General features: G+C 50.0%; 1 protein-coding gene across 2 annotated transcripts in view; it reads left to right on the forward strand.

Annotated features, from left to right (window-relative positions):
* Positions 1–9,714, forward strand: part of GLB1 (galactosidase beta 1) — a 92,556-nt gene extending 82,842 nt beyond the window's left edge. For both annotated transcript variants that reach the window (XM_081245809.1, XM_081245810.1), the window contains one exon: positions 9,142–9,714. In XM_081245809.1, coding sequence (XP_081101935.1) covers positions 9,142–9,384 — 243 coding nt within the window. In that variant the 3' untranslated portion in view covers positions 9,385–9,714. The remainder of the gene's footprint in view (positions 1–9,141) is intronic.
* Positions 9,715–13,396: the final 3,682 nt, after the last annotated feature.

A 13,396-nucleotide genomic window follows, 5' to 3' on the forward strand; every position in this document is an offset into this window, starting at 1 on the left:
AAAATCACTTCTGATTACTCAGATGTGGCTTTCTGGTTAAATGCCCGAATGTCAACTGGGATTTCAGTGGGAAGCGGTCAGGCATGTTTTGCTCCATCCCAGAGACACAGGCCAGCGCTTTGTCAGCACAGAACTCTCGTCTGATGCAAACTCCCCGCAGTACGCACTGTTCTCCAGTGCTCCAGCTGGGTCAGATGTGCCAGACCTAAAATGTCATGCTCTGCCGCTGCAGTGACGTGTGTGCTGTTTATCTCTCCTTCAGATGCGTGTGGATAATCTCACATGAATATCCTGTGTAGCCTTTCTGCATTTTTCTACCACTCGCAGTACATCTGGGTGCCTAGCAAAGCCTGGCAGTGAGAGGGGTGGGATAACTTCCCGCTTTTCCTCTACCAGAATTAAGCTTTGAATGTTGAGAATCAACATAGAATACGGACAAAGAGCAATTTTATTCTTTAAAGGCAAACATTCCCTCTTTGAAGATGTAAAAAAATCATGAAATAAAAGAATTTATAACAAAGAGCCGACAGAAATCCCTTCTATGTTGAGACTGTTTTTGCAACTTGCCTTTGAAATTTACAGCTCTCTAATCAATTGGTCTTTCTGGTGACCAGTCCTATCCAGAGGCCTGGTCACCAGAAAGATGATGTGATTAGAGGGTTGGAACTTTCAGCCCCACCCCCAATCTCTAAAGCCAACGTGGGGGACTGGAGATGGAATTCTATAAAAACTCTAGAACAGCAAGATTCAGGGAGCTTCTGGGTTGGTGAAAACTTTCAAGTGCTGGGTGGTACACCTGGGTGGGAGGTACACCTGGAGAGGGCTGGGAGCTCAGCCACCCTCCTACCTTGCCCTATGAATCTTTTCCATCTGGCCATTCCTGAGTTGTAACCTTTATAATAAGCCCATAAATATCAGTAAAATGTTTTTCTGTGTTCTGTGAGCCATTCTAGCAAACTATTGAACCTGAGGAGGGATGCATGGGAAACCCCAGCTTACAGCTGGTTGTTCAGAAGCAGGATTCCAGAGTTTGGAGCCTACACAACTGGAGGGCTGGAGCTGTCAGCCTCTGAGAGGGGTGACTGAGCAGCACAGGTGGGGACCAGAGGCCCTGTGTTGAGCATGTTCAGTCTCAAGTACTTCCTGTTCATCCACGAGGAGCTGTCTGCTCTTGGCCACCAAAGCCTGCAACACAGCAAAAAAGGAAAGCTGCACTCAGTACAATGGAATATTGTCATCTCTGTTTCCAGACCTGATGGCCATACTCTAGAAGGCCTGTCAGTCCTGAGTCTATACGGATAATCTGTACAACTGGGGAGGTGGGCTACAATGTAAGTTAAAGGTGTGCTTTTGGTGCCTGTCCCAGGTTTGGGCCTGTTAGGAAAAGGACCCAACCTGTAGAACTGACTCCCGAGTGGAGGACGATGGGGAGGAACTCTGCTCCCACACTCCTCGGAAACTGTCCCCGCCGAGGCCACCGACACCCACATAGTGACACCCCAGACATTTCTCACTTAATGTCTTGGCAAGTAACGTCCCTCCCTTGAAGCTATCCTGACGTCTGGGACCAAACTTCTGGTTTCCCTCCCCGTCTTCATTCCTCCTCAGGCTTCTCTTTCTGTGTCTGTGTTTCAGTTCTCAGGACTTGATCCTGGGCCCTCTTCTTTTTTTTTTTTTTTGGCGGTACGCGGGCCTCTCACTGCTGTGGCCTCTCCCGTTGCGGAGCACAGGCTCCGGACGCGCAGGCTCAGCGGCCATGGCTCATAGGCCCAGCCGCTCCGCGGCATGTGGGATCCTCCTGGACCGGGGCACGAACCCGTGTCCCCTGCGTCAGCAGGTGGACTCTCAACCACTGCACCACCAGGGAAGCCCCTGGGCCCTCTTCTTACATTTTCGTGGGAGGTCATCCTCACAGATGTGCTGGTAACAACCAAATTTTCAGCTCCAACTCACCACTTTTGAGGACCGGGAACACCACATCCAAGCACCTGGGGGGACCAGCTACCAGAGGCCTCAGAGGCACCTCCCACCCGATACATATAAGACAGACCCTTCCTCCTCATTCCCCTGAAACCTACTCTTCTGCAGGAGAAGTGGTCCAAGGACAAGGAAGGAAGCTGGACTTTAGTGCAGCAGTTGCGGCGGCGGGGGTGGGGGATGGAGAAGGGGCCCAGCTGTGGGAAATAATACCAGCAGCCTCATCATGGAGCACTCCCTGCACACCAGCCACTGTGCTGAGTGCTCACCTGTGTCCTCTCACTATCATTTAAAAACAACCCTGAGAGAGGCACGGACACAACAGAGGTAGCCCTAACGGGATTTGGTGACTATTTAGTGAAAGAGGAACTGACTAGTAGAGGATGATCCTACTCTTGTTAAATCGGGTTCAATGACATCATTTACTTTACTAAAAAGCAGAATGCTACTGTACCTTGAGGCCATGGAGATGTGTATCAGTTAGCTTTTGCTGCTTAACAAACCACCCCAAACTTAGTGGTTTCAAACCAAAACCATTTATTTAGGTCCTGATTTGGAGTGTTGGCAGACTGGGTGGTGGTTCTTCTGCTGGTCTCAGATGGGCAGGGCCTTCTAGTCAGCGAGGAGGCCCTCCTCCTGGGGGCTGGCTGTCTGTCTGCTGAGGCCACAGAGATTGGTCCACATCTCTCTCATCATCCACCAAGCCAGCCCTGGCTTGTTCATATGGTGACTGGCAGGGTTCAAAGAAAGAAGGCAGATGTGCGACATTTCTTAAGACCCAAGTCAGAATTCACATGTCACTTCTTCCATGTTCTTTGCCCAAAACAAGTCACTAGGCCAGCCCCATCCAAGGGATGGAGAAGCAGATTCTACCTCCTGATAGGGGAAGCTGCACAGAATTGTGGCTATTTCTGCAGTCTGCCATAAAGTCTTAGCACTGTTTGACCCTACTTTCATTCTGAATTTGATATGTTTTTTCAACTTTTTTTGGCCTGATTTACAGTTATTCTTACCCCCAACAAAATCTACTATTTCCACCTCATTCATTGTTTCTAGTCACAAGTCCTTTGAACTTGGAAACTACATAATCAGACTCCTTTGCACAAATATATATTAATTTAGTTAGAAAACTTGTAAGAATTGTGTGTAAACAGGAGTAAATAGGCTCCGAGTGAAGGAGGGTCTCCTACAAATTTTAGTGCATGGACTTTGTAACAAATAGTATATGGCTGCCTGGAGGTGGTTTTCACTCACCAGTTCCTAGCCTCATTTCAGGCACGTGAGAACGCGTGATGACTGTCGTTAGGTGAGATGCTCCATAAAAAGATCAAGCAATGGTGGCACTCTGGGGGAGTTGAGAAGGAAGGAATTTATCTCTGGGGTGTGCTGAGAGGAGGAAGTGACTCATCTTTTAGGCTAATAATCTATGTTTTCATGGCTTCGACTCTATCTGGGTCTGTCCCAAAATACAGAGAAACCATAAAGTTCTTTAACATTTTTACTCTTAAGACCAAGGAGGAAGCAAAGGATTTGCATTAGCTACAGACCCCTTGGGGTCTGAAGGAAGGGGTGATTTTGTTTTTCCCCTGTGTACTTCGTGGAGGTTTATTTAATGTCTTATCTCTCACTATTTTACCCTTGTTTTTCCTTTTTTTTTTTCCTCCCAAGTTAGCACCATAAATACTCATGAATTGTGTGTGGCGAGAGCCTTCTAACCTTGAGAAATGAAACTTTGTCTTTTCCATGTTAAGTCCTCCAAGTGTCTAAATGTCTTTTTCCAGAGTAGGACAGAGTTGACATTCAACCCAAGTTTGGTGTTGTTAAAGGAACTCCTGACCACATCTGAAAACTTTAAAAAGCTATGACTTAAACCAGGATTGACTCTTTTATTTATTTATTTATTTATTTATTTATGGCTGTGTTGGGTCTTCGTTTCTGTGCGAGGGCTTTCTCTAGTTGCGGCGAGCGGGGGCCATTCTTCATCGCAGTGAGCAGGCCTCTCACTGTCACGGCCCGCCGTTGCGGAGCACAGGCTCCAGACGCGCAGGCTCAGTAGCTGTGACGCACGGGCCTAGTTGCTCCGCGGCATGTGGGATCCTCCCAGACCAGGGCTCGAACCCGCGTCCCCTGCATTGGCAGGCAGATTCTCAACCACTGCGCCACCAGGGAAGCCCCAGGATTGGCTCTTTTGCTTTGCGTTCTTATCAGAGGGTTCTATTAATCTAGAGAATTTAAAACAGACAAGCAGACACATGTCTGTCTGACAACACAGAGTAGGTCAGGCACTTCCTATCCTTCATTGGAACTATTACCACCTTGGTGATAATAGCAGAGAGCTGGAGTCAGCCAGGGGTCTAGCCGTGGTCAGAGAAAGTCAGCCTTTGTCATGGAGATATTTCGGCTGGGACAACCACAGGAAGCCCCAGAAGCCACTGGATTCACTCTACAGATGCTCGGCCTCAGTGAGGCTCCCTGTATTAATTAAGAGTATGTCTACTTTTAGGGACTTCCCTGGCGGTCCAGTAGTTAGGACTCCACGCATCCACTGCAGGGGGCATGGGTTTGATCCCTGGTCGGGGAACTAGGATCCCACAAGCTGCACGGAGCGGCCAAAAGAAAAAAAAAAAAGAGTGTGTCTACTTCTAGATCACATGTGCCTACTCTCCCCTCCACCAATAATTTCAGCATTACTTTAAAAAGAGAAACAAGAATCAGAGTGTATATGTTTGTTTGTTTGTTTGTTTTATAAGTTCATTTATTTATTTTTGGCTGCTTTGGGTCTTCGTTGCTGTGCGCGGCTTTCTCTAGTTACGCGAGCAGGGGTACACTTCATTGCGGTGTACTGGCTTCTCATTGTAGTGGCTTCTCTTGTTGCGGAGCATGGGCTGTAGGCACGTGGGCTCAGTAGTTGTGGCTCGTGGGCTGTAGAGCGCAGGCTCAGGAATTGTGGCACATGGACTTAGTTGTTCCAGGGCATGTGGGATCTTCCTGGACCAGGGCTCAAACCCGTGTCCTCTACATTGGTAGGTGTATTCTTAACCACTGCGCCACCAGGGAAGTCCCAGAGTGTATATGTTTTTTAAAATAGATTTTTTTTTAAGTTTGACTCTTTTAAAGTGTTAATCAAGGGGGAAAGCAAATATTGCATTGTTCTTCCAGTAAACAGTATTCTCTAAAATTCTTAAGCTGAGAGCAGAGGGGCATGAAGTATCTTTGAGTAGGGCTGAGTCTCTCCCCAGGCAGAATCATCCTCCAGTGTTATTTACTGAGTCAACACTGGTGTATATTGAATGTCTCTCTGCTAGGTGCTGAGAAGCTCTCCGTGAACAAGACAGACTCAGCCTTTTCCTTCATAGAGTCTCTGCTGGAAATAGCTGATAAACCAGTAATGAAACAAATGACCAAAATTTCAAACACTGACAGTAACTAGAAGAAAGAAATTAAAGGGAGAGTGAGTGATGGAATGGAAGGCCCAGAATTGAGGAGGGGATGACATGATCCTTCTCTCCGAGGAGGTGATGATGGGGTCGAGACTCGAGGGATCTGAGGGCTTCAGGTGTGGGGGACAGTCTTGCAGGCGCAGGGGATGCTTGGTACACAGGTGAGCAAGCCTGGCGTGTGGAATGGGGAAGTGGGGAGCTGGGATCAAGGGTGAGAGGACCAAGGCATGTGCCTGTTGGCCACTAAGGAGATTAGAAGCAGAAGCATGTGAAAATTGTCTTATTTTTATGTGGCTGCTGTGTGGAGCCTGGGATCTAGAGTTAGAGGAAGTCCGGGGGCCAACCTTGGGGGGCAGCTGCAGGAGACTGGGTCAGCACTGCCTGGGACGTGCTCTGGAGGACTGGCCATGAGGGTGAGGTGGAGAGCAGCGGGGACACCGGTCTGATGATGGAGTGACGGCCGTTCGCTGCAACTCAGCTGTGCTGCCCAGCACGGCAGCCACTGACCACGTGTGGCTCTTTTATGTTTACGTTTGAATTAATTCAAAGAGAAAAGTCAGTTCCTTACACCAGCCACACCGCAGGTGCTCAGGAGCCACTGTCAGGGCACACAGCTGGCATCGCCAAGCCCTCCATCTCTGCAGACAGTTCTGTTGACCAGCGAGGCCTCGGAGCTGTGTACCATGACCTGTGCTTTCCCAATCCTTCATTCCTCTCTCTTGGAAGGGCAACCAAACCATCACAGGCTTCATCGAATGTCCATTCTGTTAAGGACTGAGAGTAGAGGGGAAGTCTCTCCTGAAGACTTTCATAGCTTTGGAGAATTAACCAAAACCAAAGACAGTGTAACCCTGGGTTTTGGGAAAGTTGGAGGGAAGGTGCCAGGCAGGATGCCTACGTGTTGGAGTCACTTGGACAAGTTAAAAGACAGAGTCCAGGGACTTCCCTGGCAGTCCAGTGATTAAGACTCCACGCTTTCACTGCAGGGGGCACGAAATTGATCCCTGGTCAGGGAACTAAGATCCCGCACGCTGCGGCGCAGCCAATAAAACAGTCCACGTGGGAGCTGAAGGCTTAAAATAGGCCACAGGTGATCATTTGGGGGAGAAAAGAATAACTAGAACAGGGCTTCCCTGGTGGCGCAGTGGTTGAGAGTCCGCCTGCCGATGCAGGGGACACGTGTTCGTGCCCCGGTCCGCGAAGATCCCATATGCCGCGGAGCGGCTGGGTGCGTGAGCCATGGCCGCTGAGCCTGTGCGTCCAGAGCCTGTGCTCCACAACGGGAGAGGCCACAACACTGAGAGGCCCGCGTACCGCAAAAAAAAAAAAAAAAAGAATAACTAGAACAGATCGTGCAAATGAAGGAGAATCAGGAGAAAAACTGTATCACCTTGGATGTGCAACTAGGAGTGACAATTGCGGGTTACATCCGTCGCAGAGTAGTCGGGGAAGTGGGGCCACCACGAGTGTTCGCTAGTGGGAGTTGGACCTCCCAGAAACATGGGGGCAGCTGGAGAAGTGAAAGTTGGAAGAAGGACCAGACAATCAAAGGCAGAAACGCTCATCACCCTCCCGATTTGGTCCAGTCGGCTTCTCTGGGGACTCCCAGAAGCAAGTGGTACCCTGTCCCAGGGAGGCCTTTGGGGCTGTTGTCTGTGCAGTTACTGCACTGTTGGTTGGCAGGGCAGCGTTTAGGAGGACGAGCTGGACCTGGACCAAGGGTGAGCTGAGCCCACAGCTGCCTGGTTCTGTCAGTTCCTCGTTTAACCGTGAAAACCCCCAGCAGTGTCCCGGTTCCCCTTCCACCTTCCAGTGTCAAGCGAGTTGCTCCTTGCTCGGGGAGCGTTCTGCTCCCAGGGCCCCTGCTCGCTGCACCCTGTCTCCTTGCCCGGGTGAGTTGCACCCCCTAACCCTGGAGGGAGCCAGGGGAGCCTATTTCCACCCTGAGCTCCCAGGTCCCAATAACCAACAGAGGGGACTCAGGACCCGGTCCCCAGCTTCCAGGTGGACATGCCCGGTGCAGCACGAGGGAGGTGAGGGGTAGCATCTTAGAAGGGACTGACCCTCAGCATGGCCGTGGCTGGGATGCAGTGTGGAGCCCGTGTCGCCCAGGCCAGCCCTTGTGTGCTACTCACCAAGCCCTGTCGCACTCCCCCTTGGAGCCCATTGTTCCCCCTCGCCCGCAAAAGTCAAGTTCTGCTGTTCTCTAATACTGCGGAAACAGGGCGCTGCCAGATCTTCAACTGATAAAACCTGGTGAGGCTGTCATTGCGTGTACCTTCAGGATGGATCGAGATAGCATATCCCGTGGTAAAAACAAGAGTAAAATAATTCTGAGAACTGTGAAACTGTCACCCTTTTTCTAAATGACTTATCCCAACAGACAGGTGGCTTTCCATCACTGGCCTCCTTTCGTGGACCTGTGGAGGCCAAGGTCTTTTCACTGTGCTGGTGTGACGGGTGCTACCACGCCATGCTGACCACGGGCCAGGCACTGCTTCCTCCCGCCCTCACTGTCCCCGAGTACCAGAGTGAGTGGGGAGCCACCCAAGGTCACACAGCCAGTAAGTGGCAGGAGTAAGGTTTGAACCCAGGTAGGACGCTGACATTGAGGGGACACCTGGGGTTAACCAGGTGAGAACTGAGTAGTTCTGCAGCTGGGTCAGGGCTGCAGGTGGCAGCCAGGACTGGGCCTCCTCCAATACATGTGGGCCACCGTGGGAGCGATTTTTATACTTCTCCCTCCCTCCCTTCCTTCTTCCTTCCTTCCCCCATCCTCTCCCATGTATTCTCTCTCTCCCCACTTGCTCTGTCGTGTGTGTGAGATCTCCCCTCCTTTGCTCTCTTTCTGTGTGACAGAAGGTTCCATCTATTCATCCAACTGCTAAGTCCCACCTGTGAGCAAATCCTAGCTGCTGCCTAGAGGCTGTGCAGACACACCTGTACCTGGTCCCTATTCCTGAGGACTTTCTCCTCCCTCTCAGTTTTGTGGTGGAAGCAGCTTCTCCTACTCACGGAAGTCGTCTTTGCAGCTTGTAGGATCCCCTCTGCTTCTTGAAGCAAGTCCCCACCCTCACTCTGATGCTGGTGTGAAAACTGCCAAAACACAGCAGGAACATAAACACCCTCCTGGGCGGCCCCCGTCTCTCCCTCCGCGACCTCCACATCCTTCTAGAGGACCTGTGTGTCCCAGGCTGCAGGCCCCGTGCTTATCTCGTGCACAGAGGCAGCGAGGTCACCACCTGCCTGGAGGAGGGGAGAATAAAGAGGGAAAGCTCGTCTCCTTGAGGAGGCAGGGAGGCAGCTGCCTACAGAGGCGCCAGGCAGAGGCTGGTGTGTGCCGACAGGCACCTGACCCCCACCCCGCCCTGGACCCAGGACGAAATCCAGTAACTTGGTGCATCTGCCACAGTGTCATCCAGTGCTGATATATGTGGTGCTGAAGCCAGTCAAAGGGACCAGACACATCTCTTCCTGAAGCAGGGTGGGTACAAGGGGCAGCTTTTGTGGCTTCTCCCACCCAGCCCCTGCCCGACTTGGCTGGACATCTCGGCAGGATGCTGGACCCCACGCTGGCCTGGCCTGGCTCTGGGCCTGGCCTGTGGCAGGAGAGCACCTTTCTGGGGATACTGCCCGCCTCCCCACCCTGGGCCCCTTGCACCAAGGCTCTCGCACTCCCCAGGGTGGTCAGTGCAGCTGGGTTGATGGTTTTCTCTCTCTCCAGGGTCAGGTGTGGATTAATGGCTTTAACCTTGGCCGCTACTGGCCAGCACGGGGCCCCCAGATGACCTTGTTCGTGCCGCAGCACATCCTGGTGACCTCGGCCCCAAACACCGTCATCGTGCTGGAGCTAGAGCGTGCGCCCTGTGGGGACGGTGGCCCAGAACTGTGCACTGTGGAGTTCGTGGACAGGCCGGTGATCAGTGCAGCCAAGACCCACAGCCATGTCCCTGCAGACCAACACTAAGACTCATGGCTGGACCATGTGTGATGACAAGGACTGTGACCCTTTGGAATTCTAGCCTTGCTCATACCTCACATGCCCCTCGGAAGGTCAGCATTCACTGGAGAGTTTGATTGGAAAATAGATTAGGTGTGTTCTCACCTGAGGTTTCCCTATAGCCTGGCGGTGCCTGACGCACCCCCATCTGGCTGCGTGGACATAGGGTGAGGGTGGTAGCCCAGCAACACACAGAGGCATCTGCAGAGTTGGAATGGAAGCGTTCAAGGTGTTTCCGATTTTTATTTTGTACAAATCATGTAGTCTTTTGATTAAATAAAATTTGTATTCAAATGATCTTACTGTTTTTAATGTTGAGCAGGTATTAAATTATAGGTTCTGATTTAAATCATAACTAGACTTGAGTGGGCTGAATAAGCCACTTCACTAACTTGAGGTTGGTTCAAAGGAGCAGAAAATAGTCTTGTTTTGATCTAGTGGACTATTGCTTTTCTGATCTTTATTTGACTTCCTTTTGAATCTCTGTGATATCTACTAGGTGAGCCTTTAAACACAACTCCAAATAATTATGCAAAGGATTGACAGTTGGAGAGAGCATAGATAGGATGGTGCATCTGTACAGTAGGAGACCCCAGAGCCACTAAAATGGTGATGCAGATCATGGTAAGTGGTGTTAAAAAAGCAGGTTGCCTTAAGTTGGATCCCATTTTGTGTGTTTAGACATAAGAGCTGCATGTATGCACACATTCAGCCCAGGCCTGTTCAACGTCAGTAGACACGTGAACACATGTGGACATGCAGAGACCAGGCGTTGTGTGAGATGCATGTCCTGCCCGGGGCATCCTGCTCTCAGACGTTGGGCACTGTCCTCCACCACACCCAGTTCTGAGCATACTGTATATTTAATCCACTTGTCCCCCACAAGGACTCAGAGGAACGTATTGTCCTCTTCCCCGATTTACCAGGGCACATGTCTACAAGTGGTAGAGATACGGTTTGAACCCCGGTTGTCTGGCTCTGGTGTCTAGACACACACTGCATTCGTCGTATATCGACACATGCTCATGTTCCCACAGGAGAGGACCACAGCAACATAAACAGAATTGTCAGTATGAGCATATCTGGGTGGTGGGTGTTTGAGAGATGGTTTACTTTTTCTTTTTTGCTTACCTGTATTTTTTTTTTTTTTTTTTTTTTTTTTTTTTGGCTGTATGTGGGCCTCTCACTGTTGTGGCCTCTCCCCTTGTGGAGCACAGGCTCCGGACGCCAGGCTCAGCGGCCATGGCTCACGGGCCCAGCTGCTCCACAGCATGTGGGATCTTCCCGAACCGGGGCACGAACCCGTGTCCCCTGCATCGGCAGGCGGACTCTCAACCACTGCGCCACCAGGGAAGCCCTGCTTACCTGTATTTTAAATCCTGTACAGAGAAGATGTACATTTTTTTAAGGGAGGAAGAAAGGAAAAATTTCTGATGCTAATCTACAACATCTTTTACGGGAGTGTGTTTTTCTCTGTCTCCTAGACATCAGTGATGACTGTCTGGGATTCAACAGGGAGTTTGGAAACTCTGGTTGAGCCACTGCAGGAGGCAAGTGTGAGTTGAGACAGACCAGAACTTAACTCAGGACTGTCTTCCATAGCATCTTCTGCTGGATGTCCTGCATCCTTTGGATATTGGGCAGACCACAGGGTGAGGGGGTTGCTACCTGCACACGCAGCCTCACTGCATCACTCTTTCTTCCACTACTAAGTTACTGAAAACTTAGAAAACGATTCTCAAGAACTGTGCCCAGTGACACGCTTTGGGAAGATGTGAGACCATTCCTTTTAAAGCCTTACATACATTGGTACATTGCACGTCCCCTTCCCAGAGATTCCCTGTCGTGGAGTCTCCAGAGGCTCAGGCAGTGGAGTGAAACCACCGCGTCAGGGCGTACATTTCCCTTCCATCCTCTCATCCGATATTCAGAACTTCACCCTACGATAGGCAGCGGTAAACCCGCTTCACAGATGAAAACATTTAAACGTCAGCGAGAGCTGGAGTTGGATTCCAATCTGGTCTATCTCTGTGCAAAGCCAGAGTGTTTTGTCTGGTTCATGTGAGGGAATCTTTTAGGGTTCTCACCCTTGTCCAGGATGTCATGTTCTGGAAAACAGAATCTTAATACACAAATGGTACCACCCTGGACGCTACCCAAACCTCTCCAACTCTCTGTACTGCCTCTCAGGGGCATACATTTCATCTTCTATAATGTTGTTCTTAAAATACAATGCCCCTTCCGTCATTCCTGATTTCTTAACTCTGTGGAAGGGTGCTACCTCTGAAAATAATAAGGGCAGCACCTTTATTGCCTGCTATGTAAACCTTTTATGTTAAATTTGTCTTAAGCTGGTTTTATTTATTTATTTATTTATTTTCTGTACGTGGGCCTCTCACTGTTGTGGCCCCTCCCGTTGCGGAGCACAGGCTCCGGACGCGCCGGCTCAGTGGCCATGACTCACGGGCCCAGCCGCTCTGCAGCATGTGGGATCTTCCCGGACCGGGGCACGAACCCGTGTCCCCTGCATCGGCAGGCAGACTCTCAACCACTGCGCCACCAGGGAAGCCCTTAAGCTGGTTTTAATATGTCAAAGCTTTCTGAGCAGGCCTGAGCTAACCCAACCATAACACTGACATTCCTGGAACATTACCATATTTTCAGCCATCCTTGTAAACATCGTGGCCTTTTCCTTGGTGCCCTTGGCTTAGATGTTCCCCAGATTTGCACAACCTGCAGAACCTCTTGTTTTGAACAGAGTTATTGAAGTGTGATTTACATACCATAAAATTCACTCAGTTTGATGAGTTTTACTAAACTTATACGGGTGTAAACCACCATCACAATCCAGTTTTAGAACACTTCTCTCACCCCAGAAGGTTCTCTAGTGCAGAAGATCTTCATTTCCACCCTACTCCAGGGAACCACGAATCTGTTTTCCATCACTGTAATTTTGCCTTTTGTCAGAATTTCATGGAACTGGGATCACAATATGAAGTCTTCCGCGCCTGACTTCTTTCACTCAGCATAATGTGTTTGAGGTTCGCCCGTGTTGTAGCGTGATCAGAAATTTCTTCCTTTTTTCTGCTGAGGAGCATTCCATGTATGGACATCCATTTGTCAGTTATGGGCATTTGGATTGTTTCTAGTTCGGGGCTCTTATGAATAATGCTGATCTGAACATCCATGCACAATTCTTCATGTGGTCAACTGTTTTCCTTTCCCTTGGGTAGGCACCTAGGAGTAGAATTGTTTAGTCACATGATAAATGTATGTCCCATTTTTTAAGAAACTGCTAAACAATTTCAGAAGACCTTGTCTGAGGCAAGGAAGGGATGAAGTAGGGACAGAGTCGCCCTGGGTGGAGCCCTGCGGCACTGGAGTCTGTGCCCGCTGTCTCTTTACCCTGCTCTGTGTCAGGCTACTCAGTGTCTCTCTCTTTTTGTCTGTCAGTCAGTCCATTGTTATTTCTCAGCAAATCCAGTTTATTCAGAATGAAATTGTTTCGTGTTCATCCAAGTTTGGGTTTTTTTCATTGTTTCCCCAACAAGCGATAGGTCTTCTGTCAGATGACACACATAGGAAATGATCTTGTGTGGTCTTTGTTTCTTGCCTTATGAGCATAAGAAAAAAAAAAAGTCATTTCCTGAAATCACTTTTTCAGTCAGTGCTCTGAGGGAGTCTGTCTGGTCTGTGGCAGAAGAGACGGCTCGGGTGGCCTAGTAGCTCGTGGGCTGTGAGGAAAGTCCAGTCGGTGTCCAGATACTTGGGCTGAGGCAGTTCTGGGTTAAGCCCAGCCTCTGCTCTTGGTCTGACTGAGCACGTTCCCAGGTTGTCCCCTGCCCTTCAGCCTTCGGGTCCTGAGGTTTGCTAACTAGACACCCTGCAGCCCTCTGTTGTCTATAAAAGCCCAGGGAAGATTCTCAACTGATTCCTCAGCAGACAGCTGCTCTGTACCCCCAGGGGTTTTCCACATGTG

Source organism: Mesoplodon bidens (genome assembly GCF_964165515.1).
Source record: "Mesoplodon bidens genome assembly, chromosome: 10".
Lineage (NCBI taxonomy): Eukaryota > Metazoa > Chordata > Mammalia > Artiodactyla > Ziphiidae > Mesoplodon > Mesoplodon bidens.